The sequence below is a fragment of the Athene noctua genome, chromosome 35, assembly GCF_965140245.1.
Source record: "Athene noctua chromosome 35, bAthNoc1.hap1.1, whole genome shotgun sequence".
Lineage (NCBI taxonomy): Eukaryota > Metazoa > Chordata > Aves > Strigiformes > Strigidae > Athene > Athene noctua.
In genome coordinates, this window is record NC_134071.1 from 193287 (window position 1) to 221007 (window position 27721).

Below are 27721 nucleotides of genomic sequence, written 5' to 3' on the forward strand. Positions count from 1 at the left end.
GGGAGGGCAGCCCGATCCCCCCCTCCTGGCCTGTCCAGCCACCCTGCATCAATCCCATTGCTGAGGGTTTGCAGAGAGCCGGAGGCTGTTCTCGGGTCCCATGTTCAATAGTCATGGGCGGGTTTATCCTGGTGAACATCTCTTGCCCCTCCTTTCACAGAATCGCAGCGGGCTGAGGCTGGAAGGGGCCTCCAGAGGCCATCTGGTCCCACCCCCTGCTCCAGCAGGGCCACCTCGCTTCAGGTGATTAAAGGGTCACCCTTTAATCTCTTTTCCCTCTGGCCCTGCAGCGGTACATGCCACCATGAAATCACAGAGTGTAGCAGGAACCCCCTTAGCTGCAGGACGAGGCTGTGAGACAAGACACACACCAATATGGTTAGCAGTCAAGCTCCGATGTTTATTAGAGAAACAAGTCCTTATCTATTCTTGTGACAGCAAATCCGTGCGTTGCTCTGGCGCATGCTCATTTCAAAAACTCGTTCCTCTCAGCACTTTCAACAAGCGCTACTAAGCGTGCACAACCGGTAGATAAATTTCTGCTCTGTTATTCTACAGATTCCCTTCTTATCTGTTTCTTCCCTAATGAGCAAAAATACTTTCGCTTTTAGCCATCGTTAATCTAGACGCCGTTAGTCTTCTAACACAAGTGCGTCATTAATTTAGACATCGTTAATCTAACTTGAATGCTGATGACACTTTTACATTGTCAGTGACGCAGACAGTTTGCGACCCGGCATACGCACCCACAACAGAGCACGTGAAAAACACAATGAAGTTAACATTTATATGATTGGACACATTGTAGGGGGCCTTTTGGACTTCTGTCTGTCTCAGCATTGCTGCTTCACGACCCCCCCTTCCCGCCCGCAGCACCCTGTCCTTGCGAAGGAGCACGCCTTGAAGACGGAAAGTCCCCGACGACACCCTGACGTCCGCCCGAGGCTGGAGCAGCAGCGGCCTTGGCAGCGCCCACCAAGCTACACCCGCGCGGGCCGCCGGGCGCGGCCAGACGGTAGCGGCGAGGAAGACGTGTAGAGGCTGGAGGCACCGCACGCCGACCCCCAACAGCAAGACCACCGCGACCACCTGGGCCTGCGCGCATGGAGGACCACGGGGCGGCAAATATCACCACGAGCCCCCGCGGAAACGGGAGGACTTTTTGGAGAAATCGTGGGGACGGGGACTATAAAGGGGCTGCGTACTCCTCTCTCGGGATGCTGCTGATTGTTGCTGCTGCTGCTTGTTGAAGACCTCGATGGAGCCAGGCACGTGGAACATCATCGGCACCAAGAACAAGCCGACGGAACATCGCTGCATCCCTGGTGGTGGTGGTGGGAATTAGCTGCATCTCTACTGTTCTCTTGCTTAGGCAGATGTAACATGGGGCAAGGCACTGACTGTCACAAGCTCACACATAACACTTACATCCAATTATTTTCATGCAAACGTGAACACTCACAAGAACAAAATAGGTATGACAGATCTCATCTTAGAACAGACCTAAACTTCTAGGCCTAAGAAAACTCAAGCCTTCAGCTTCCCAAATACATCTGGCCACTATAAAACAAAGGGAGCAAACCTCCCAGAACAGTAACTAAGTCAGCTCCACCACCCTGCACCCGCACAAAGCTTGCTTTCTTTGGGAGACTTTTCCTGCCCACCCCCATCACTCCTACATATGAGGTAGGATTTCCCATCCTCTGCCTGCCACAGGAAAGTAGACTCTCCCATCCCTCTTCAGACAAGTCTGACTGCTACTGGGTTTTTGTCCCCTTCTTCCAAGCTTTCTGCATCTGGGAAACAAAGCTACTTCAAGTTGTATTTCTCAAACCACAGTCAGCCTCATTCCTCAGACCTGACCTAAGGAGGGAGGAAACATGGTCCAGACAAACACCACCACCGATGCCACTACTCTGCATATTCCGCACTGCTGGCTCCGGCCTCTTGCCTGTGGGAGCAGCTGCCTGTCGCTTCCTGTTGTATTCCTTGTGTAGAGCTTCCGCACAAAATGCACAGCTAAATTAAGAAAACGTATCTTTAAGATTACATTAGAGCACACAGCCACCCTTGGCACTGTTAAAAAAGGACTCAGTATTAGAAGCACGACTGAGAAAGTGAGAATCTGAGGCATACATACCAGTTTGTCCAGACTTAAGCCATACAGCTGTCAAATGTACCATGTCTACCCACTTTGCCTACATGAGTTGCCTGGTTTGTTGCTGGAGTTGTGTTACATTTGATTAGCACAAGGACTTATGCCTGGACAGTATTCAGTTATTAACTCGTTAAAAGTGTTTCTCTTAGAAGTTTTGTGTTTCCAGCACATTATGAATTACCATACGTACGCCTTAAAAATCTCAAAATAATCTGCTGAGGTGCCAGGGGCAGCCCCTCTTTACCCAGTGCGGTAAGAACAAGGAGCAACTTGTGAAAGTTGCATCTTCCTTCATTTAAATGACCTGGGTCTGGCTGCATGCACAGTCACTTCGCTGAACAAATAAACTTTTACTCATACTCGCAGAGGCAACATAGTCCTGGGAGTTTCTTTACTGGCTTCTGAACTGACAGAATTCTTGACTACGTTCCAGTAGCAGCTTTATTAGTGGTGATGTGCAAGCCGGAAAGAACACAACTTGATTCTACATCCCAGGCTGAGCCTGCAGACAGAAACACAGTTTTACTGATAAACATACTGCATCGTGGATGGCAAATCCAGCAGCAGAGGACGACAAGACACTAACAGCACCACTACTGCCCTCTGGCAAGTGAAATCAGCTCTGAACTCCAGGCAGACATCCATATGCAGCTTACCGAGAGGCCAGCTTCATTCCTCACGCTATTCAGTCTTACTCACTCTGAGAATGCCAGATACTGTTCTAGTAATATACAAACCCAAGAATCTCCAGGCAGTTTGCAATGGAGTATTTCTAGCCTGGTAGCTTGCTCCTGCTGTGAACTGTAGCCTAGACTCCATTAACAACATGGGTTGGGAATATTAAGTCCAATATGTCCCTGTATAACCACCCTGACATACCAGGGAATACTGAAGGTAAAAGATGCCTTGAGAAGGGGTAAGGAATGCCTGAAAACTTACAACTGTACACTATTTTTCTTTCCAAATGCTGTTACCTGCTTCTGGGAAGTTACAGTTAACAGGTACTTGCTCAGTTAAACTACTATAAAATGGATATTCATTGCTGCTCACACACCAGCACTATCCACTTGCCACAAGGCTTTAGAAGTTGAGCAGAAAGTGTACTCAGAGCAAAATGTGGAAATAGGATCCAAATTATCTAGGGAACCAGTGCCTAGAATACCTCCTCGCATCTTCAAATAACATTTGCTTCTGGCTGGTAACACCTACTGGTTCTCTTCCAGTCTGAGACCTTAATTCAAGAAGATAGCTAGGCGTATGCCCAGTCAAGTTAAGAATCAACTGCTCTACTTGCACGGATTAAGTTAACTGTAAACTTAAGTTACATGTTGATAGGAAGCATGAAAATGGTCTTCAAGTATGGCATCTCTCCACATTACTTCTCAAGTAACTGAACAAAATGGCCCTGGCCTTCTAAGAAAAATGTGGAAATAAACACATCAAGTGCTAGACAGAAACACAGAACAGGCAGATCTTAAATAACTCAATAGCTAGATATGCAGGGTGCTATTACAGTGGAGTTTTAAAGTAATCTGATTTCTGTTTCTCACCAACAATGTAAGATGACAAAAAAATAAAGTGTTTTCCATTATTAATAGCAAGATGCATGTTAAGATATTATATGGAATTATTGGCAAAAAGGTCAAGTTTTAAAACTGTTAAAAGTTCACTTCTTCCTCTTGGGATGAATTACAGAAAATATACCTACTTCACAACTGGCAATTAGATCCACTAGAATAACAGTTTCCACCTTGAGGGGAAAAAAATATGGGGTTTTTTTTTCCCCTGACAAAGATTCCATCCCAACCCCAGAAGCGAAAGTTATTAGTGTGTCCAACAAAAATTAATTACTTCTATTTAAAAAGTAAGAAAGATATGCTAATGAAACATTAGAGATTGGGGGGGGGGGGGGCAGGAAGGAAGGAGGGGGGCACAAAGTCATATGAAAATACACTGGTGAGCACAAAGTAAACCCTAATAAAGCCCCAACATCTCCGACAAGTGATGTTAGGCGTAAATACTGTTCAACCTGTAGCTATGTATTCCAGCAGTGTTTCTATTAAGGGCAAAGGAAATAGTAATGAAATCTTTGTCCTGGTTTGTGCCCTTGTTTATGCACTTCATAAAAAAAGTGCACGGAAAGTATGGTGAAATGTGCAAAACATCCAAGTAGTTCAGAGGAAAAACAATTGGTTCTTCACTTATAAATCGCTCTAAGACTTGTGTCTCAGTGTCGGGGTGGTGACAGAAAAACACTTGGCGGTACTGGAATGCCTTTGATTATCCCTACGTGTATGTCTGGTCTGTCCCTGCGTTCTGGAGAAGAATCTGCGTGACACCTAAAGCATCACCTGGAGAGGTTACTTACGCACTGGGTTAGCATCATCTGTTAAACCTCCACGTCACACAGCTGGAAGCCTACAAACAAGGACAAACAGGAGACTTTGTGAAGCTGTTGGAAGCTGCACCAGAGATGGTAACTTGGAGTAGAGAGACCCGGAGAAAGATCAGATGACATGTCTGGATACTCTGGCAGCGTACTGTGTACAGCAGGCTCGGAAGGAGGAGAACAGAGATAACAAGAAGGAGCTCATTACACAGGCTCCCTTGCTGTATACTATGGCTGACAAAATGATCATGGATGATCAGGGAAAACCAAAACCTGGGTAAAAATCCCTACGTGTAAATTCTGAAGTGATTTTAAAGCAAGCGCTAAAGTGAAGACAGAAACTGCTCAGGCTTTAAAGTCTGTAAGTGTAGCACATACAAGCAGAACCTGTAAGTACCTGAAATGTGTGTGGTGCCACCAGGAATAATTACCTCCAGCTTGGGACGCTGGACAGAACTACGTCAGTCAACTTGGGGGTTGGGAAGGAAGGGTTGGTTGTTGCGCTCTTGCTTGATAATATGTGAACTTTAGAAGTGGATGGAAAAGACCCTGTTTGGTTTATTTTCCTTCCGGATGTAAGAGAAGTAATTACAGAAAGCAGTATAGCAGAGCCAGTTAATCTTTCACCTAGTCTAATCTTCATGTGTTACAACAATAAATGTATTGCAATTTTTTTTCCTTATCTAGAATCACTTGTTGGCAAGAGCCTGCTTTTGTCCTCTTGAAGGTGGCAAGATGAACCAAGCTGATGCACAGTTCCACTTTGTGCTCAACCAGTCTCCAAATAATATCCCTGCCCTTCTCGGTGTGAGTTTAGGGGTATTTTTATAAAAACCTGGTCTCTCCAGTTGAGTTTTAGAATGGATTATGTGCTTAAGAAGGGGGTGCATATGTGAGTAGAGAGAAAGAACGGGATCAAGAAGTGTGCGCTTTTGATGAGAAACACGTGACAGAGATGACTTTAAACTCGGGAAGTATACTTAGGTGGAAGAGCTAGGAAAAAGTATAACGCTAGCTATGAGAGCATCTTCTGAGAGCTGTGGGCACACATCCAGTCCAACTACTTCTATATCCCTGATGATGCCAAGGAAGCTGTATACTCTGTCAAAGGTGACGATACCAGCAGTGAGGGGTCAGCATTTTAATTTGTTTGCTAATTCATCTAGTCTTAGTGTCTTTCCTCTGGACCAGGAAAGAATTTTAAGTTTCTGCTGAAAACCATGAAAATGTAACTTTAATCTTCCCGTGTTTGATTTTTTTCATATACTTGGCACCATCAAAGGAAGTAAGTTGTCGTCGTCTGAATTTTCTGTTAGTTTTTAACTGTAACTTTTGAAAACTGGCACAGCACAAAATAATACTTATGAGCTTCTGATTTATAACTACTTTGTTTATATTTCTGATTTATTTGTAACTGGTATGGTACAACAGGTAAAGCATGCATTTCTTTCAACAAGAAAGATTATAGAGGAGCCCTTGCCTGCTACAAGACAGCACTGTGTAGCAATCCAGGTTGCCCAGGTAAGACTGAAAGTATTTGCTAGGGGAAGTATTTGCTGTGCTTGCAAGCTAACTCAAGTCTTCCTAACTGAAATAGCAGTATCAATATTTTTTGTCATCTGTATCTGTCAGAAAAACGCAACCTTCATTCTAGAGAAGTTCAGGTGTTTGTTGACTTGAAGTGTTCCTTAATTGTTAGAGAAGGAAAATACTTTTCACTTTTTCTAATTATTCCCTTTTAAAGAGCAATTAGTAACTAAGAAGTTACACATAAGAGAAGTTAAAATTGTATGGGGAGGGAACTGTTGCAGAACCTATCTCTGAGCTCTTGGAATAAGGGTTAAGAAAATGATTATTATCATTAGTAGCATTAATAATGAAACAAAACATGACAAGTAAAATTCTGTCTATAGCCCATGATACTAGTTTTCCTGGTGTTGCATGATTTTCTTATGCAAAAATCTGGGAAAGCTCTTGATACCACTGTAAAAGCGATGCATGTGATTTAGAGATGTTAGTTCAGGGGATCTGCATTAGGGTCATCAACATGCTTATCTTTAATCAAATATTAAAAACTGTGAACAAGGCCTTTGTTTACTCCAAGATTTCCAGAGTCACCACTGCTGGTATTGCCTTTGGCCACCTCCCTATTATACCTGATCGGAAATCGGTGTTACAAGAACTGACCTAGAGTCAGTTAAATCCTAGAGAACTTTTTTGCCTCTCAAAAGCAGAACCTCCCTTAGATGAAAGGTAAACCAACAACAGAACAGCTCTTGGAAGTAGCACCATTAGAAAAATCGCCCCAATTTCAAAACTGAACAAATTAACTCTTGCCGGCAGCATTCACAGGCACACTTCTTCCCTGAGGGGTTTTAAACAGAAGGACTCACATCAAGAGACCCGAAGCCCGATGCTGCAGCCTGGCCACCAGCAGGATCTCGGGGCAGGCTGTGAAGGGAGACGCTGCAGTTATCGGCCTCTTCCACGGCACCACTGACCAGGGCAAGGAACCGCGGTGTCTGTACAGGGAAAGTGAGCTCTGGGCTTTAATCCTCCCACACTACAGCCACAACCACTTAATACTTGCAATGCTTCGTCTCCAAGAGTATAGCAGTGCCCTTTTTAGAAAATAAATAAATAAAAGGCTGCTCCATAAGCACTTAAGGCACAAGCTAAATGACAGCAGAAATCAGAACATGTGAAATAGTTGAAATCAACACTGTTGTACCAGTACCACTCACAATGGACACATGTTCTCACTTCAGATAAAAACAGTATTATTTGCCTATAACTGGCTTCAGGGAATGGGTGAAAAAAAATTGCCTTTCATTCACTACTAGAATTACATTATTCCTGCAAATAAACCCAAATAAGCAAAAAAAAAGTTTCCTTGTTTCACTCCAGGTAAGTGGTAAAGCTAAAACACACACTCAGTACTCCTTCCTACCACACAAGATGATCTGAACATCCAAATCCCGGCACTCCTCAGACCCTGGAGCCGCAGGAGGCAGCCAAGGGACCCCGCGGGCGGTGTGACAGTGGGAGCTGGCAGACATAAACCGCCCCTGCCTTCCCTCACATCTCTGCTGTCTCAGAACCGACAACAGCTACGAAAAAGTCTCACCTAAGCCATAGTTTGCAGCAAAAATCTACCATGTTTAAATATTTTACTGAGTAGAGAGCAACTTAAAACTAAATCCACAACAGAGTCTGGTTTTAGAAGACTATGCTAAATTGGTAATACAATGACCACACATACTTTTCCTGAAAAAAATGAAGTTTGACTTTCTGTTCTCTTTGGACCAAATGACAAGTATTTTAATGAAGTCTTGCTGATGCGAATATCCCGCTGCGGTAGATGGTGTGAACTGTGCTGCAGAACCTGGGAGGCCTTTCCCTTGCTGGAGCCTCCGCAGCACTTTCACCACCCGCCGAACTACAGCAGGAATGAGCTTCCAAAGGGCTCGGCCACACGGAGCCGGTGGCACCACACCGTCTCTCTCGCGCCTCGTTCTAAAGCAGAGCTACCTTACAGAGTTCACCAAGTACTAGATTTCATATTAGAGTCAAACAAGATGACCCAGCCTATTTGATACAACAGAGGACCTCACAGGCTGTCTTCTCAATAAAGGCTGAATAGAAGTGCTATGGCATTATGAACTTTAAACAAAGCACTTCCAAACCACAGAGGGTCCATCTGTTTGCAACACAAGCCCCTGGAGCGCCCATCAGGCGCCGCTCATAGTAGCCAAGAGCAGAAGATGCTGGGAGGTGACCAAGGTGATCAGCCCACCCAGCCCTGGCAGGGAAGCGTTAGGGCGGGCCCGGGCAGGCCGGGTCTCAGCGCTGCTGGCCAGGAGAACTCAGGCTCTAAAGCACCAGGCAGCGGGTCCCAAGGAGGAAGAAGTTATACATACAAGCACGCAGAAAACCTCCCCATGTCCAGTGGCTTAAGCTCATCTGTCAGAGACAGCTCCTTCGAGCCCACGTGAAGGCTCTCCAGCACTGGTTACCTGTGTCACGCAGGACCCGTCTGTCAGTGCGGAAGGACGCAGGGAACTGCCCGGTGTTGGTGATCCTCACGACGTGCGTGGGGGTGTTACCGAGAACCACGTACCCAAAGTCCAGGAGGTACTCGGGCAGCTCAGCTCTGAAAGGAGGAGTAAGGACAGTCCTTAAACCACAGCCTGGCCACATTTCCAAGAGCATGAAAGACACAAATAAAATATTTCTGGATTCACTGCTGTAAAAACTCAACTCAAGACCATGAAATCCAAGGCCTGACCACCTGGTAATAAGACTTTGGTAAGTCACAAGGAGCATAGGACCTAGGTTGTATCAGCTATCAGTGGGGCCTTAAAATAAAAATGAATACTGGTCACAGCTCCTCTGCTATGGAAAGCCACTGTAGGTAAAGTCCAGTGGATCTCCACTGGTCTCAATGAAACTGCTAAGCCCCATGTACAGCCCCAGCCTGAAAGTGCTTCAGGACCTTGTCGTAAGATTCGCCTGCACAGGAAATCTTCACTGCTCTGCAACCACATCTGTCCCCAAAGCAGCACCGACAAATGCGGTAATCAACACCTGCAAGATTCATGGGAGGGGCCTTTCCCAGAGCAATCTCACTCGGGAAAGCACATACGTGATCTGTTTTGCAGAGCATCTTCCCGAACTGGAGCCTACCGTGCCCGTGCCTCCTCATGGAGGAGCAGAGGGAAGATACCGAGGTAAGCCCTGCAGTCCCACCAGCATCCGAGCCACCACCGGATTTGTCAAGGGTGTGTCAGCCTCTGCGGTTCCCTACTCTTTTTGCGCAGCGTGGTCTGTTAGCCGGAACAAAGATGCCAGCTTTGAGTTGCCTCTTGCAGAGCTGGTCAGCAGGGATGGTGGTGGTGCTCTCTGGAAGGGCCTGATGCTCTGCACTGGCCCCCTCAGCCCGAAGAGCAGGACCCAGCGCCTGTGGGGAGCTGAGCACCTCCAAAGCTCAGGGTGGCTCTGTGGCAGTGAGGACACTCAGCTGCTCACAGGGAGCATGGCAAAGGTACCAGGATCAGACCCTTTCTGGAGTCCCCACTACCCCCAGCTCTGCAGACACAAGCAGCTCTCAGGAGCAGGGGAGCACTGCTGGGTGCTACCCTCGGGGCACCTGGAGACAGGGTACGGGAGCCCCGACTAACCTGAGAAGCCTCTGACGAGCGTGCTGGTCAAAGGCAGTGGCCTCTGGGGGACCAGAGGTGAAGGCTTTCTGCTGCTCCAGGGCGTGTTCTTCTATCAGCAGCCGCTCCATCTGCATCTGCAGCCCAGGGTCCAGCTGAGGGAAGGAAAGGCAGCGGCTGGTTAGCAACGGTCCTTCCCAGGCTCCCCCCTGCTCGTGTTGGAGGGGTGATGGGGTCCTTCTGTCTCGCTGCTCAGTGTCTGTGACACCTCCTGCTCTCTCAGGCAGGGCCTCATCTCAAGGGCAACGAACTCCGGCAACTTTGCCTGCCCAGTCACTGTTACAAAAGCTGATCTGGCCAGACAGACAGACAAGCCAGGAACCTTCCAGAGCTCCAAGTCTTTGTCTGCCCCCAGCCAGTGCCAAAGCAGCCCGGACAAGAGCTCTCTTGTAAAGGGAGCCACGATAAAGCTGCTGTCTCTGAGAGATCAGCACTGGCAGCACAGTCCCAGAGCACAGTCAGGCTGCTGCTATTAAGCTCTGTAAACCTGGCAGGGCTTGGGTTGTGAGCAGCAAATCCCCCAGTGATGACCTACATCCCATCACGAAGTACCATAAATTCAATCATTTGAGCAGGGTCTTCAGGATCTCTCCCTGGGGCAGCCCCGGGGGCACTGCTGAGCTGTGCAGGATCATGGGCAGGTGTGGGCAGGGAGGTCCCAAGTGCCAGCAGGGCCCCGGGAAGCCTGCTGCGGGCTGCAGGGGACCCAGTGACACCGGGGGAGGGTGGCACGCGTCAAACGGGGCAGCAGCCATTCTCACCACGGCCTCCAAGGGATCTGGGGGTGGCTCCGCGGCCACAGCCACCCCCAGAACTGCTGCTTCCTCTCTCTGGCCGTCTTCTTTCATCTTTTCTATCACCTCCTTCAGGACCTTCTCATATTTTTCATTTCCTGAAGGAAGAAAACATCCACAAACAGAAGCGTGGCACAGCGCCATTCCCAGTGAAGCTGGGAAGCCCCACTCCCCTGACTCTGGCCTCTCCCAGAAACACCCTCCTCAAGCAATGTATGCAAAGTAGATGCTGCTTGTCCTCTTATCAACCCTGATGTTCATTCCCACCCATCTGCCTCCCCACGTAGGAGCATCTCATCCCCTGCAACGTGATGCAAATCCAACCCTGCCAAAATCCCTGCCAGCCTGTGCTCGGCTTTCCAGAGATTTCTGTCTAGCCATCACCTTCCCAGGAGCTGCCCCAAGCGGGGACCGATAAGCAGCAGCGCCGTCACCCCTCCCCAGCCCCCCCTCTGCCTGCTACTGGGACCCCATGGGGGACCCCAAAGGCCACCTCGGCACCGTCCACGTGGATGGGCAAAGCAGGGCTGGAGGGGACGAAGGCGCACGCTTGCCCCTGCAGAGCATCGCCCATCTCCAGTCCCGCCAGTGCAACCTTCGCTCCTCTCAGCCGAGGCGCCTTAACAAGCATTGGGGTGCCCTGAGGGGTGACCCACCTGCTCAACACCTCCAGCAGCTCATTAGGGAAGAAACAGATAAGAAGGGAATCTGTAGAATAACAGAGCAGAAATTTATCTACCGGTTGTGCACGCTTAGTAGCGCTTGTTGAAAGTGCTGAGAGGAACGAGTTTTTGAAATGAGCATGCGCCAGAGCAACGCACAGATTTGCTGTCACAAGAATAGATAAGGACTTGTTTTTCTAATAAACATCGGAGCTTGACTGTTAACCATATTGGTGTGTGTCACGCCTCTCATTCTCGTCCTGCAAAAATAAGGCCTCCTGCTACAGAAAAACATATGTTGTTGATTTTAAGAAAGCATTACAGATTCTTATAGCAGAACAGACATTTGGTCTGAAATTTTAATCCACCTTACTTTTACTTACACCATAGTTCACAGGGAAACATAAATTAAAAAAAAAATAACCAAAAAGATGTAAAACAATTAAGGTCATGATTACTGCAGGAATCTCTTGCCAAAACCAACATTTAGTCAAAGGGGTCACACAAGTATCTTCACCAGGCAGTAGCAAACACCCAGAAATCATGTATGCAAAGGATGGAAGCTGACGTCAATCTGTACGTTTTACAGAGCACGTACGCACAAACACAGGCTACGGCACATGGGCTCAGAAGCTTTTTCAGAAAAAAAAAGCAGTGAAGCAGCATTCACTGTCAGACTGTCCATCTAACAGTGGTGCTGCTGCCTTCCCTCTGAGCCTCTCCCGGTCCCCGGCCGAACAGGTCACTGCAAAGAGCTCCAGCTGTCCGACGGCAAACGGAGCATCACCCCAGTCAGCATCCAGCTGTCACCTCTGACACACCGTCAGCTCCTCCCGGCACACACCCTGCACATCACTCTCTCCTCGACACCACATTTCCCCACTCCCTCCTCACAAGCCCTCACTGCTGGCCCTCCCTGCCTCCACCACTCATCGCCCACGTTTCCAGTTCTGATACGGGCACCACCAGTGTCCCGAGGATCCCTCGTGTCTTCTGCTGTAACCAAACTGGAACGTGGTATTGAAGCGCTGGATCCAAACCAGCCCGGGAATTCCTCTGCTGCAGCTGACTGGACAGGAACAAGGACAGTCCTTAGAACAGGGCACCCCCACCCAAATGCTCACGCCCAGCTCCCAGTCAGAGCCAGTGCTCCCACTACAGTCTCTTACAGATCCCAGCAGCTCCAGCTCCTGCACAAAGGACAGCCTGGGAACACACCCTTTAGCTGCAACGTCCTAGACAGCCAAGCTTCAGCTTGGCCACAGATGCTCTATGTTCTGGTTTCGTTTTTGTCATATTTCACTAGCATAGATTATTAAATGACATTTTTACTGAAGAAATAAACATGGGGGGGGGGTGTGTCTTTATGCCTCTAAGTCATTAAAAATATTCAACTTCCCACTGCTGAGTCTTTTATCATATTTTGAAGAACAAGAAATCAGAGATGTGGAAACCACATGAAAGAAATGGCCTCAATCCTAACAGAAATAATCCATCATCCTAAACTATATAACTCAGTAGCGGTTTAATTATAGCTTGCCTAATTACACGTTACGACACTACGATACTGTAGGATAAAATCAACTCTCCCCCACACAAAACCTTTATGAAAAAAGCATTAGGACTGTGCTATACACAAGAAAGTCAGAAGTTCGTAGTCAGCCAAGAAACATGCCATAGGTGCTTCCTACACTTCAGCCCATGAAATGTCACCACAACAATCTTCTGAAGGATCCAGCTGTGGCAAAGCGAGGGACAACATACGGAACGCCTCAACTATCTGCAGACGTTTTCAGTTTGTTTGCCTCTTGAAACGTCAGTGTGTTTGAATATAACTTGGCATAGAGATTTCTTTGGAGAAGTGCTGTTTCCAAGAAAGAAAGAAAGAAAGAAAGAAAGAAAAAATATCATACACTGAAGTCCTAAAAATACAGAGAATCATGTTGGAAATAAATGAGAGACACCTGGTTAAGTTAGGCTCTTTGCACTGGGCAGCTCAGACAAAGACTGGTAAAACTCACGTTCATTTTCTGGGGGTGCAAATTTACGGTAAGCTATTCAGAGATCCACCAGAGTCCAAGAAAACGTCAATATGGAAACGTGTTCATAACAGTTTCAAGTCACCTCCTGACGGCACAAAGTCTCTTATAAAACCCCAGGTGAGCATCGAACGCCCGCAGAAATACTGAGCCAACGCACCAGGATACAGGACAGTATAAATATTCCCCCCTTCAATCTCCAGACGATTCTGGACTTTATTAAACAGACGCCACCCAGCCTTCACTGCAGTGAGCTGGAAGAACCAATTAGACGCACGTTTTCATAAGGAACATGTGAATTCAGGGGGAAGCTTTGTCTCACACCGGGCTTGTGGAGCAAAGCCTAAGCAAAGCCCAGGCAGGGTCTGTGAGGCTCCTCCCGACCAGGCTGCGGACACAGGGCAGCGAGCGACTGGACCCGCAGGCACCCGCGGGGGGAAGAGGCAAAAGGGCAGCGGGTAACAAGGAAAGCAGCTGCCCTCATAGCTGGCGCCTGGGGCGAAGAAACACCAGCGTCTGGCTAGCCAGATCCACAGTCACTCAATCTCCGAGTTAAAAAAAACGCCCCATCTTTTCCCCTCAGCACTCTCGGGAAAGCCCGACTCCGAGCGCACTCTCCCCACAGAAGCGCAGGGTTCAGGAACCCCCCAGCCCCAGCACAGCTGTGCCCGCAGCGCCCGCAGCCCCGCAGCCGAACCCCTCTCCAGCACCGCCTGGAGACAACCCAGAGGACACCTGGGCAGGGGCCCGGGCACCTCCTCTGCTGCCGAGGATGCAGGGAGCGCTGCTCAGGTCCTGGAGCCCGCTTTTCACCCTAAAAACTTGAGCCATCTTATCCCTTGGGCCGCATCCACATAAGTTCCTCCAAGATTTTAAGACACATTTCCCTCAATATATAGGCTTGCACAGAGCAGTCTGCTATGAGAAAATGAACTGTATCTGTATGTATTTTTCAAAGGCCCATCAAAACCAATTAAGTTAATTAAACTCTCTCCATCAGCTTTCTTAAGTCAGTCCTAATACACAAGAACATGAAGATGGAAGAGGCCAGATCATTTTCCTACTCTAAGCTGTGAAAAAAATAAATTAATGGACAGAATAATCAGCATGAACAGTGCAAATGCTTCTATATTAAACATATTTTAGTGTTAAACAGAAGATGCCTGGACTGTGGACTCTTTGAAAGTGATCGCTTTTTCATCCATCCATCAAAGAATCTTAAAGTTTACCATGCGATAGTCTGCGTCCCAGGAATAGCTCTATTCTCAGATTTTAGGGACAGGGTAACCAGGATGAGCACTGCTTCACACCTCCTACAGAACAGCCCACACCAACTAGTTCCTTCATATTCACATTTCAGATTTTATACAAACTCTTGTACTTCCAACTACTAACTAAACTCCACCCTGTTTCAAGAAGCTTCCTCTTATCTGCACATACATTTCCGTATTTTTATCTATATTTATCAAGTTACTTTTTTTTCCCTGTTAAACGCCTCAGCACGTGTCAGAGCATCCGCTGCCTTGTAGTGACAGGTCACGAATCTGTAGTCTCATGCGAGGTTTCCACCTGCCAACGCTTCCGTGTACTTCTTCCATCTGCTCTCGCCCTTACAAAACCAACAGCCGGTCTCTGGGTCTTTTGCTTTCTAGTCAATGATATTATTTTGTAGTTTAGGTCATCTGCACGTCTCTCTCTCCGTCCCTCTCTGGTTTGGATAGCTGAATAATGTAACGAACTGTTCAAGATTAACCACGTGCATATTCCTGTACTAAAAAAAAACGCAGGTGAGAAAGGCAGAAGCGTCTCACCAGGACACACGTAAAAATACAGCGGGGTTGGCAGTTTCAGCCCTGTTTGGCGGTGCTGGTTGCTGTAGCCCTGGGCTAGCTCAGTGCTTCCAGCTCCAACATGCTGCACAGGCTGAGTTTCTTGCCGGGTTCTGCCCATGTGTGGTTGGCCGCAGTGTAGCTCCGTTCCTTACCCGATTCATCTGCTTTGGGAAGATTTTGAGCTGTTGCACAGGCAGGACTGAGCAGGGAAGGTGTCTGGCTTTGGGCTCTTGCACGATTTCATCAATCCAATGACACTGACTACTCTTTGGCTTATCCCTGTTGTTCAGTCCAGGCACATCAGCCTCCGAGAAGGCTTAGCCTACCTTGGCACCCATTTGTTTTCCTAGAATTGTCATGCAGGCTATTGAACATGTTTGCATGTCCAGAAATGCGCTTCTTCGTGTTTCTACTATGGGCTAAGGCCACAGACAGAGTTCTTAGCTATTTTAAATGGGAAGGAAATCACCGAGTTCTTGGTTCTATGCAGGACAGTTTCTTCTTGTCAGAGAAGAGAGGACCAGCTGGCAGGAGGCTGACCTGATGCTGTTCCCAAGGTGGCCAGGTTGCCTGAGAGCAAACTCCACTTGAAGAAAGGACAACTCGACTTTGCAAAGAAGATCAGTTTGCTTCCATTAGTGGTTCTCCAAAGAAATTCTGATTCATGGTGATGAGTTTTTCTCCACATTAAAGCCTCTTCATGAGTAACGGGGTATCCTGGGTAGAAGCCCCAGACTCCTCCAAGGAAGATATCCAGGATTATTTGTCCCTGAATGGACACTCTCTTCTCTGGGATCTGTCAAAGATTCCTCCCAGACATGTCCCACAATGTCCTGAGCTCTGCTGCAGGGACCCGAGATCCCATTTAGCAGCCTTTGACTCTTCCAAGGATGCCACCTGAAAGATTTTTTACCTCCTGGGGAAAGCTCACCTCCAGCATCCACCCAGATCTTCTGCCAGGCATCTCCTGCTCTCTTTTCTCCTTTGATTAGGGGTCATCAGATCACAGGTAGCAGCCTCTGACACCTCCAAAGTGAGACACCCGTGATGTGCTGTCTCCTGGAAAGAAAGATTTTTGCTCAAACTTCCACCCAAGATGCCTCCCAGCATATCCTGGAGTCTTTTCACCCCTGATTTAGGGAGGCTTCATCCTGAGTAGCAGCCCCAGACTTCTCCAAAGAAGACAGACAGAGGTTTTTTCTCCCTCAGAGGACACTCTCTTCTCTGGAATCTGCCCAAGATTCCTCCCAGACATATGCCACACTGTCCTGAGCCCTGCTGCAGGGAACTGAGGTCCCAGGTAGCAGCCCCAGACCCCTCCAGGGATGCCACCTGAAATATTTTTTACCTTCTGGGGAAAGCTCACCTTCAACATCCACCCAGGCCTACTGACAGGCATCTCCTGCTCTCTTCTCTCCTTTCTTTTTAGGGTCGTCAGACCCCAGGTACTTGCCCCTGAGAATTGCAAAGGGAGACACCCAAGACATGTTTTCTCCTGTAAAGAAAGATTTTTGCTCAAACGTCCACCCAAGGTTCCTCCCAGGCATATCCTGGAGTCTTTTCACCCCTCATTTAGGGAGGCTTAATCCTGGGTAGCAGCCCCAGAGTCCTCCAAGGAAGAAACCCACAGGTTTTTCCTCCCTCAAAGGACACTCTCTTCTCTGGGATCTGCCCAGGATTCCTCTCAGACATATCCCACACTGTCCTGAGCCCTGCCGCAGGGACATGAGATCCCATTTAGCAGCCTTTGACTCCTCCAAGGATGCCACCTGAAAGATTTTTTACCTCCTGGGGAAAGCTCACCTCTAGCCACCATGCAGTTCTTCTGCCAGGCATCTCCTGCTCTCTACTCTCCTTTGATTTAAGGTCATCAGATCACAGGTAGCAGCCCCTGACACCTCCAAAGTGAGACAACCATGATGTGCTGTACCCTGTAAAGACAGATTCTTGCTCAAACGTCCACCCAAGATGCCTCCCAGGCATGTCCAGTAGTCTTTTCACCTCTGCTTTAGGGAGACCTAACCCTGGCTAGCAGCCCCAGCCTCACAGGAAGAAACCCAGAGTTTTTTCCCCCCAAAAGGACACTCTCTTCTCTGGGATCTGCCCAAGATTCCTCCCAGACATGTCCCAGACTGTCCTGAGCCCTGCTGCAGGGACCCGAGATCCCATTTAGCAGCCTTTGACTCTTCCAAGGATGCCACCTGAAAGATTTTTTACCTCCTGGGGAAAGCTCACCTCCAGCATCCACCCAGATCTTCTGCCAGGCATCTCCTGCTCTCTTCTCTCCTTCGATTTAGGGCCATCAGATCACAGGTAGCAGCCTCTAACACCTCCAAAGTGACACACCAGTGATGTGCTGTACCCTGTAAAGAAAGACTTTTGCTCAACCATCCACCCAAGGTTCCTCCCAGGCATATCCTGGAGTCTATTCACCCCTACTTTAGGGAGGCCTAACCCTGGGTAGCAGCCCCAGACTTCTCCAAGGAAGATACACAGAGGTTTTTTTCTCCCTCAAAGGACACTCTCTTCTCTGGGATCTGCCCAAGATTCCTCCCAGACATCTCCCAGACTGTCCTGAGTCCTGCTGCGCGGACCTGAGTTCCAAGGTAGCAGACGTAGACTCTTCCACGGAAGTCACCAGAATTATCTTTTATTTGTACAGCCATTTCCCGGGTGTTCGGTACATCTATAAGTTAATACCAGATGTTAAGGAAATAACCCTGGTGTCTTTGTTTTCTAGTCCTGTCGCCAAAATATGCTGCTGTTCCTTCCTGCCACTCACTTGATAACTTGTCACATAATTCCTCACTAGAGGGGAACATAAATAATTTGCTTTCTTGGAGAAATACTTCTCGCACACATCACTACCTCCTTATTGGTACCACGATTCAATGGTGAAATAGTGAACATCAGGGTTACGGGGAGATCTCTACAAGAACACGTTGTCTGGTAGTTTTCTTGACAAGTTTTTCACACTTTCAGCTCCAAGACTCCCCTTTCCACACCAGCAAAGGTAGTGACCCCAAGCAGAGACCCTCTCCCCAGCCTCACACTCCTCACCTCTCTCTGAACCCCGTCCTCCTGCAGAAGCTGCACTCTCAGGGCACTGAACTCAAAGGCACACTGGATCCTGCTCTACTGGCAGAGGAGGGCTGCCTGGGGGGTTTCCCCTCCAGACTGAACTGTGTCCTCCCACGTCCCCTGCCCTCTGCTGCTAAGGCACAGGCAGGAGGGGAGGCCTCACCCTGACAGCCCGGCAGGCGCTGACCCCGGGGCCACACAGGGAGGTGCCCCACACGTCCCCTTGCCCCGAACCCCCAGCTTCCCCCCACGCCACCCCCTCTGCCACACACAGCCCCAGCTTCCCCCGCCCCACGGCGCCTCCCCCCAGAGCTGTCACACACAAACAACTGCCCCAGCTTCCCCCGCCACGCACAGGGACCCTCGGAGCTGCCCCTGCACATCCCCACTGTCACACGCAGGCAGCCCCCACAGCTCCGCCCAGCCAGCCCCCCCACACCACCCCGGGGGGGTCTCCGCAGCTCCCCCCGTCAGAGGCGCGGCCTCAGCGCCGCCCCCAACCAGACCTCACCGTTACACACCGGCAGCCCCACAGCTACACCCTCCTCACCCACAAGAGGCCCCACGTCACCCGCGTCCCGACCCCTGTCACGCACGGGTGCCCCCACATCCCCCCAGCCCTGACCCCACACCCCGGCGGCCCCACGGCTCTCCCTCGGACCCCCCGGCCCTGTGCAGGCCCCAGGCCCCAGGCGGTGCCGGGCGGGGGGCAGCCACAGTACCTGCCGCAGGGGCTCCGCAGAGGTGAGGAGACACCCCCTTGCCCTCAGGCGGCGCAGGGGCTCCCCTTTCTCCAGCCGGGAGCAGGCGGGGGGCGCCCGGCAGCCGCGGCCCCCACACGCCTCAGAGCCCAGGGCCGCGCCGCGCGGGGGGAGGCGGCGCCTGATGCCGTGGCGGCAGGCAGGGGGCGGGGCAGGCGGGGGCGGCGCTCGGGCGGGAAGGGCCGCCCCGGGCAGACCTGGCCTCCCCGCGCGCTGTGCCGGGGCAGACCCGGCTGCCGGGGGACCGGGCCGTGGCGGCGGCGGCCCCCCCACCCCGGGCACGGGTTGGCGTCCTCCGGGAGACGGCGGCGCCGGGCGCCTTCTGCCGGCTCCGGGCACGGGTCCCAGGACGCCGCTGGGTCCTAAAGGCTCCCGCCGGCGGCAGAGCCGCTGCTGGCGGAAAGCGGGGGGGGTGCGGCCGGTGTCGTCGAGAATCACGTGGCAGGAGCGCGGGCGGAACCAACAAAATAGCACACACCCACCCCGAGAGAAAACCTGAACCCTTCCCGCGAAACCAACAGCTGAAGCCGGGGAGGGAGACAAGCAGAGCCAGAGGGAACCCCGAAACGCCCACCGCCCCCCCACATCCCCCCGCTCCCACCGCCCCCATACCCCACTCCCCCATGTTTTGAGCGCCCCCCGCATTTTGGGTGCCCCTGATCGGCGGAAAAAAGACTCTACAACTCGAATCGAGTTACGCAGCCGGGGTGTTTACTCCGGCGCCGGGGTGCAAGGGGATCTCTCCACAAAGCTTGCACCCCCACCGCACACTCCACCCAAACTCGCCGAGTGTGGATACCCATATTCACGGGCCAGCAGCGGCAGCGGGGCCAGGCGGGGCCCCGCGTCCCTGGGGGGCGGCGGGGGGTCAGGGGCAGCCCCCAGGGAGCCCCCCCACACCTGCCCCCACAAATCCCCACACAAACCCCCAGAGGGACGTTTCGCGGCCCCACAGAGACACCCCCTTGGAAGCGCTGATGAGCAGAGACCGGGCTTCTGCTTGTTGGCCCAGACTTTGGGCACAGCTGCCTGTGTGTCAGCCAACAGCACTTTCAGATTTGGCCATCGAGATCAAACTCAGCTGGGCTTTCTGTGGTATGCTAGGTCATGAGCAAAGCCTGGGCACTGCCCCGGAGGGGCCTGCGTTGACATTTTAAATGGCAGAAAGATGCTTTCTGTATACAAGTGTCCTTGCAACCCATTTTCTGTACTCAGGGGTAGGGATCTTGAGAGGCTTCTTACGGGAATAACTCTCAGTGGGCGTCAGGAGCAACAAATGCATTTCTCTCTGTATTCACAGCTCACAGCTCAGTGAAGGAGATGCTGGAGTCCAGCCTGTTTGAAGCTCAGCAGCACTCATCTCAGCTGGCGATCACCAGGAGTCCGCTTGAAATCCAACTTCACACCGTCAGGCAGGCCAAGGAGGTGATACAAGGTGAGAGCCTCCTGTTTCTGGGGATCCCCTGCCTAGGGAAGGTGGTATAAAAATAGCTCTGTGTCCGCAGGGCTTCTGAGGAGCGAAGGAGATGGAGGCAGATCTCTCCTGCACTGAAGTTCAGATGGCTCAAGGTCAGGGAAGTCAGAACCGTTGTCTGTGTAGACTCTGAATCTTGCCGTTTGTCCTGTTTGCAGGGGAAGTGAAGTGCTTTCAGTGTGAGCTGGAAGCAGAGCGATCTCTGATGAGGCAGGAATGGGAAAACATGGCACAGCAGCTCTTGCAGACGGAGCAGCAGTGTAACGGTTCCCTCAAACTGCGGCAAACTGAGCACGAGGTGGAAATAAACGAGCTCCTGCAAGACCTGGTAGGAAACAATATGCTTCTGAATTCTTCAAGCAAGCTCTGTGGGCTGGCTTTAGAGGAGTAACAACCTGAGGGTGTGGAATGGCAGCAACATCTGTCATAGGTCACACCTTGCTGGGCCAGGCAGATAATCCTAACACCAACCCTAACCCCTGACCAAAACACCTAACCTCTAACCCCTACTCCCTACCCCCAACCCCTACCCTGTAACCCTAACCCCTACCCTATCCCCTAAACCCAACCCCTAACACCTATCGCCAGCTGCTATCCTTCTATCCCTAACCCCGAACCCGTAACACTAACCGCAGCCGCTAACCCCAACTCCTACCCCTAATCCCTCATCCCAACACCTCACCCCTAACCCATAACTCTTACCCCTAACGAATAATGCCAACACCTCACCCCTAGCCCCTCACCCCTACCCCTCAACCTCTACCCCAACACCCAACCCCTGACCTGAATCCCTAATGCTTAACCCTGACCCCTAACCCCTACCCCCTAACGCCAGCTCCTAACCCCTACCCCCCAAGCCCCTACCTCCTCCCCCAAACCCATACCCCCTAACCCCTCACACGTAATGCCTAATGCCAATGCCTAACTCTGACCCCTACCCCCAGTCTCCTAACCCTGGCCCCAGTCCCCTTGCCTCTATCCCCTACCTCCTCCCCCAACCCCTCACGCATAATGCCTAATGCCAACACCTAACTCTGACCCCTCACCCCAACCCCTAATGCTAACGCCTAACCCCGACCCCTAACTATAACCCCTAACTCCTAACCCTAACCCCTACCTTCTAACCCTCAGCCCTTACCTCAACCCCATCCCCCAATCATTATCCCCAACCTCCTAACCCATATCCCCTAACCCCAACCCTTGATCCCATCCTCCTACCCCTAACCCCCAATCCTTAACCCTAATCTCCTAACCTTAACCCCCAACCCTTAACCCCAATGTCCTAACCTTAACCCATAACACCTAACCCCAACCCCTAACCCTTACTGACAGCTCCTAATCTCCCCTAATCCCAGCCTCCTAACCCTATCCCTTAACCCCAACCCATAAACCCTATCTCTAACCCTAATCCCCTAGCCCTAACCCCTAACGCCAACCCCTAACTCCAACCTGCTAACCCCGATCTCTAACCCTTACCCCTAACCCCAACCTACTTCCCCTAACCCTTAACCCTATCCCTAACCCCTACCTTCTAACCCTCACCCCTTAGCCCAACCCCTAACCCCTATCCCCAACCATTATCCCCAACCTCTTAACCCTAGCCCCTAACCCCTATGCCCTAACCCCAAACCTCCTAACCTTAACCCCTAACCCTAACACCTAATGCCAACCCCTAACCCCTACCGACACCTCCTAACCTCCAACCCATAGCCCCTATCTCTAACCCTAATTCCCTAACCCCAACCCGTAACCCCTACTGCCAGCTCCTAACCTCCTACCCCTCCCTAGCTCTTAACCCTAACCTCTACCGCCAGCTCCTAACCTCCTACACCAACCTGTAACCCCAACACCTACCCCCAGCCCCTAACCTCCTACCCCAACCCCTATCCCCTCTTCCCCCTAACCCCAACCCCTAATCCCCAACCCTAACCCTCGTACTTGAAGGCACGTGAAGACCCAAGGGACTCTGCCAGGACAGCAAAAGCAGCCACACGTTCAGTGTAGGCCTAAGGTGACTTTAGCTGGAGGTTGGGAGCTCCCCACCCAAAGCTTGGCAGGAGAGGGGTAGGATCTTACCAGGCTGCTGTCTGCCATGAAGCGGACTCCTCACATTGCTGCCAACTGCAGTCACGGGAACTTTCTTCCTTTCTTTCTGTCCTTTCACCGTCGTCAGAGCTGTTATCTCTGGGCTTGAAGCATGGGGCACAGGCCCCTTGTTCCTGGTACTTCAGTTTGTGGCCTGTCTTGTGACAACTGGGGCATCAGGGTACCGGTCTCTTTTTCACCCTGCAGTCCCTCTACATCTTTCCACTGATGGAAAGGGATGTGAGCTTTGAAAATAGACTCTAAGGATAGAGAGAAATCCTGAGGAGACAGGTGCTAGGAAACAGGCGGCCATCGGAGAGAGGAAGATAACATCTCCTTTTCATAATGGTTGGACTCAATGATCCTAAAGGTCTTTCCAAACTAAATGGTTCTATGATTCTTCCACCTGCTGACCTCCCTTTTAAGTTCCTTGACAGGACGTGATTTATGGAGAGCACAAAGCCATTGTTGTGCACTGTTGAAGTGAGGGGTTGTGGGAGGGATGAAGCTTCACATTTGTTCTGAGGAGCGTGGCTGGGACTTCACCTTGAAGTCTGTTCCTCCACTCATCAGGCAAGCGAGCGGGAGGGGCATCATTCAGAGCTGCAGGAGATAGTGGAGAAATGGGGAAAAGAGAAGGCGGAGACAGCAGGGGAGCACGAGAAGAAGCTGTGTGATATGAAGCAGAAAGTTGCGGCCACGCGAGCTCAACAAGAGGAAGAACAAACCAAAGTCGAAAATGCCAAGCAAGAGGTAAAGACTGTGAAAGGAGAATTTGTGTAGCTGTTTTGCAAGGCTAGAGCCATGGGAGATGTCTGGATGTCGGTCTGTGTGGAGCATGCCCTACATGCTTTCTGCATTGAATTTGGTGAGGTGAAAGGCAAGCAGGGTTCTCTTTGGGACTAGGAATGAGACCTGTCAGAGGAAGCCGGGCAGAAGCATCACTTTCAGTTGAGATTTCTGTTCTGCTATTGTGCTGGGTTTTTTAAGACTTGGAGTACCTTCGCAGTTCTCTTAACAGCCCTCTTTTGATCTTTACTGATACATGCTTATAACCTGAACTCCGTTAAAGACCAGACTGAATTTGTAGGACTGAATTCCTGTGAGGATGGGGTTTTTGTTTGGGGGGGTAAAGAGGGACATGGCAGGATTGTTGACAAAAGAAAAATTTTGAGGACGACTGAAATATTTCTGAGCAGTAAAACAGGGGTGTCTTCTGGGCTGTTTTAAGTCACTTGCTGGTAAGCTATTTTGTGCCCAGATCTCCTGTGCACCCTGTCACACAGTGAGAGTCCTCCTTGTGTCCCCCCCAAAGTCCTCTTCACGGAGTCTGCCTGGGGACAGCAGTACCCCCAGCTGTGTCTGCAGGGATCGAAATGCCAGGGCAGTGCTCAGAGATGTCAGCGTGTCCCCGTAGTGTCAGTACATTACCAAAGCCTAACGAATACCTTAAAAATGAAGTCATTTTCACCAAACCCCACGTGGAATACATGAGTTGTCTGAAGGAGCTGCTGGCTTCAGCCCTCTGGCAGCCGCCCTGCATTTTCTCTGCTGCTAACTAGGTGTAGAAGTCATTATTGAAAGACAAACAGGCCACAGCAGAAGATGAGGGATACCCTCACCAGCAAGGGGAGACATCTGAGAAGTGCCACACATTGTCCTGTTAGGTATTGGATGTTTGTTGGAGGTTCGGTCACAGAGGGACTCTGTTTGGACCATGTTTATACTGCCAGTGGCAGAGAAGGGCCTGGGAGGGAGAGCAGCAACACAGCGCTTTGAGAGCGCGTCAGCCCACCGGTGTTGGAGCCTTGGCACACAAATTTTGTGTGGGAAGTTTAAACCTGTCCTCTCTTTGTTTCTGTGCAGGTCCTGCCAGAAAAGGAGCGTGAGAAGAGTGCTTTATTAGAGACACTGCTTCAGACTCAGGGAGAGCGAAGAGAAGCCAACCAGCAGCTGGAGCAGCTCAGGCGGGAGGTGAAAGAGCAGCGCGAGGACGGGCAGGTAAGTCTGACTGGTCGGGCGGGTTGAAGGAACAGGCCGTTGGCAACTGGACGTGAGCTGAGAGTGGCTGAGAGAAGCAGGTAACAGAGTGAAGGGCAGTAACAAGGACATAAAGCCTAAGTGCTGTGAGCGAGGAGGCAGGGACTGCTGCAGGCACGGAAAGCACAGAGCCTGATGATCTCCAGAGATCAGCGACAGGAAGGGAGTGTTCCAGTGGAAGCAGAGCTGGGTAGAAAAGCAGAAGTGGCTGAATGAATGGGACTTTGGGACAGAAAGAAGAAAAAGCTGAACGTGCTGGCAGGTCCCAGTAGTTTGCTCTCCATTTGTGTCTGCAGAACATCACAGAAGAACTGCAAGCAGAGCTGCAGGAAACTCAGAGTAAGATGCAGGCAGTGGAGAAGAGGCACAAGGAAGAAATCAAACCCATGAAAGAGGAAATTACTGTCCTCCTTCAGCAGAGGGATGCTCTACAAAACCAGGTGAGTGAAACAGCAATAGCTGCTGCAGTCATCAACCAGGTGGTCTCTGCCCAGGGCAGAGCAGCCGGCGATGGGGTCAGTCCCTCTGGCTGCCATCACCTTGTGGTCTCCGTCTCAGCTGGGCTGATGGAGACTGACCAGCCAGCTGCTGCCCTGGACAGATGGGCTGCTCTTTTTGTCCGTTTGCCAGCACTCCTCAGAAGGGATTTCTGCTGGCCTGTTACTGCTAGCCTTGTTATTTAAGGTGCTTTTTCAGAGGAACATGGTGACCCACTTAGATTTTTAAACAAGCCAGCTGTATCCATCGTGAGTCTGGTGCTTTCATGAAAAGGTGAAATTTAAGGTTGTACTTTCCCTTTCCTCACAGTATATGATATGGCTGATGTGGCTGACAGTGGCAAGCTGTAGTCTTTGACTGCTCTGTTGTGTTTTACTTGAGGTGGAAGAGTTGACATCTCAACTAGCAGCCTCTGAAGAGTCCCAGCAAGTGATTGGCTGCAAAGCTCAGCAAGATCTGAGTGAGGCACAGGAACTGTCAAGGCAGAAGGTGCTGGAGGTTGTCACCTCCAGAAGATCCTGGAGGAGAAGAGGAGTCAGTGGGAGAAGGTAGAACATCAGAACAAGGTGTTGCAAGGGTGTCTGGAGGGATCATTAAAATGACCAGTATCACAGACGTTGTGGAGAGACCACAGACCACCGTAAGAGCAGAAGAATATTGTTTATATCAGTAGTTGTTTTTTAGTTTAATTTTTCCAGTTGCATCCTTCTGAATAAGTAGGACACCTGGGAGTTCCCTTTCCTGGACGCCGGGGTCCCCCACAGCATCCTCTGTCCCCCGCAGCCTGTGGGCCCGGCGGTTCAGCCTTCTGAGCAACCGGGTGACACGGCTGGACGGGGATGGGGACAGTGACACCAACCCCCTGCGCCCCTCCAGCTGCTGCTGGCTGCCTGCACTGGCACACTTGGAGGGGGGGGCCCTCTGCCACCCTGATGTCCCCTCCTGTCCCCGTCCCTGTCCCCATCCAGTCCCTGTCCCCATATCCCTGTCCTCATCCCGTCCCTGTTCTTGTCACCATTTCTTCTCTGTCCTGGTCCTTGTCTACATCCCTGTCCTTGTCCCCATTCCTAGTGGTTTTAACCCACAAACCATTTATTTCCTGGGGGGGGCCTGGTCCTGCCCTGCAGGGGACCAGGACACCTGTGGACACCTGTTCCCCTCCCCAGGGCAGTGGCTGTCCCAGCTGGGTGCTTGCTGAGTTGGGCAATAAAATCCCTTCTTTGTCCCCCTTTTGTCCTTCCATGTGTTTCATGTGTGTCCCAAGTGTCCCCCCCCCCATGTCCCTGGTGTCCCCAGTGTCCCCAACGAGGCTGACAGCTTCATAGGAGCCTTTTATTGGGGAGCAGGGATGTCTGGTCCCCCTCAATTCTTCTTGGGCCTGGAGACCTGAGCCAACACCCACAGAGAGTAGCAGGTGCCTGCTAGGACAGGGGGGTTCAGGGACACCCTGCCCCCCACAAGGGACCCTGCCCCCTGGGACCTGTCGTGGATGAAAGTATTGACACGGTAATGATTTAGTAAGAAATCTGGATTTATTTATAACTAACAGCCATTTATCATTACAAAATAATTCAGAAATGTTGAAAGAAAGAAAAGCGACTTATTTGCAGATTCTACAGTGACAAGATGCACCCTAACTTACTTAATGGTACCTTAACATATACATATACATGCAGCTACACAAAATGGACAAGCACATGCACAGAGGCAAAAGTATTTGGATCCAGTAGAATGGAGCACGTACCCACACCCCAATAAACAGAGAAAGAACGGGTGAAAGAGAAGCGAGCTCAAAGAAAAATTTCCCTCCTCCCGAGTTTAGAGCAAATACCCCCAATGCCTCGGCATTCCTCAGCGGGCGATAACTGGGACTCGAGCGGGTGGACTTCACCCGGCCTTCCCTCAACTCTGGCAGCAGAAACACCGTAAGAGTTTTGGTACCCGAGAGGCTCCCAGCTCAGGGGAGATGCTGGTCACAGGCTGCTGCCATCCAGGAGAGCTCAAAGGGTCTCCCTGGTGGTTGCAGTTTATAGGGTGCGAGATAATTGACTTTTGTCAGATCCCTCCTGGTGCCTTCCAGCAAGAACTTGATGAATGTGCAGTTCTGTAATTGTTCCATCTGACCCCCTCCCAGGCACAGGTGTGCCAGGCCTTTAGGAGCTGATGGGCTGTTTTAACTGTTTCTGAGCAATCGGGAGGGCAGGAGCCAGGCACTTCATCGTTATCAGTCCTTATCTCCAGGGATGGGGGTACAGCTCGGGGGAGGGGGCTGGAATCACACCCAGCACCAAGCAGCCCAACAAGGAGGGGTGGGGGGGGTAGAGTTGCATTACTACACCATCAAATTGACACAATGCTTTCAATTTGTCTAAATAACTCCTTGGATCTGACTTATTCTCATGGCTGGCTTTTCCAGCATTCAGTATCCAGTTAGTAAGGCAGAAAGATGGATGTAGGGGGCCTCATCCTCAGTGGTGCACAGTGACAAAGGTTCCGCTTTGGCACAGGACAATTCTCTGACAACTGATTCACGGAAAAAAAGACTCTACAACTCGAATAGAGTTATACAGCAGGGATATGTTTACTCCGGTGCCGGGGTGCAAGGGGATCTCTCCACAAAGCTTGTACCCCCACCGCACATTTTACCAAAAAATTATTGAGTGTGGATATCCATATTCATTGGGTTACA

The 27721-nt window shown here is 50.6% G+C and overlaps 2 protein-coding genes across 17 annotated transcripts; one reads left to right on the top strand and one right to left on the bottom strand.

The window, feature by feature from the left end:
• Nucleotides 1-323: 323 nt before the first annotated feature.
• LOC141972817 (hydrocephalus-inducing protein homolog) lies at nucleotides 324-19031 on the bottom strand. Of its 13 annotated transcripts, none has more exons than XM_074930843.1 (9): nucleotides 18897-19031; nucleotides 17329-17456; nucleotides 16460-16588; nucleotides 15246-16152; nucleotides 14736-15027; nucleotides 10528-10658; nucleotides 9728-9861; nucleotides 8564-8700; nucleotides 324-1322 (listed from the first exon to the last, which is right to left on the bottom strand). In XM_074930843.1, the coding sequence occupies exons 6-9, from the start codon at nucleotides 10612-10614 to the stop codon at nucleotides 1129-1131; spliced, it is 552 nt and encodes a 183-aa protein (XP_074786944.1). In that variant the 5' UTR covers nucleotides 10615-10658; nucleotides 14736-15027; nucleotides 15246-16152; nucleotides 16460-16588; nucleotides 17329-17456; nucleotides 18897-19031; the 3' UTR covers nucleotides 324-1128. The 13 variants fall into 13 exon arrangements, with proteins under 13 accessions (XP_074786944.1, XP_074786943.1, XP_074786946.1 ...); XM_074930842.1 differs by having other exon boundaries at nucleotides 14736-15032; XM_074930845.1 differs by adding an exon at nucleotides 17688-17779 and having other exon boundaries at nucleotides 14736-16152; nucleotides 18897-19014.
• Nucleotides 19032-19059: 28 nt separating this feature from the next.
• Nucleotides 19060-27191, top strand: LOC141972816 (centrosome-associated protein CEP250-like). Of its 4 annotated transcripts, XR_012635436.1 has the most exons (7): nucleotides 19060-19219; nucleotides 20236-20370; nucleotides 20568-20737; nucleotides 24361-24495; nucleotides 24831-24974; nucleotides 25414-25672; nucleotides 26329-27191. XR_012635436.1 is itself a non-coding variant. In XM_074930837.1 (6 exons), exons 1-6 carry the CDS (start codon nucleotides 19060-19062, stop codon nucleotides 25582-25584), a joined length of 915 nt encoding a protein of 304 aa, XP_074786938.1. In that variant the 3' UTR covers nucleotides 25585-25763. The 4 variants fall into 4 exon arrangements, 3 of the variants coding, with proteins under 3 accessions (XP_074786938.1, XP_074786939.1, XP_074786941.1); XM_074930837.1 differs by lacking the exon at nucleotides 26329-27191 and having other exon boundaries at nucleotides 25414-25763; XM_074930838.1 differs by lacking the exon at nucleotides 26329-27191 and having other exon boundaries at nucleotides 19082-20030; nucleotides 25414-25763.
• The last annotated feature ends 530 nt before the right edge of the window (nucleotides 27192-27721 follow it).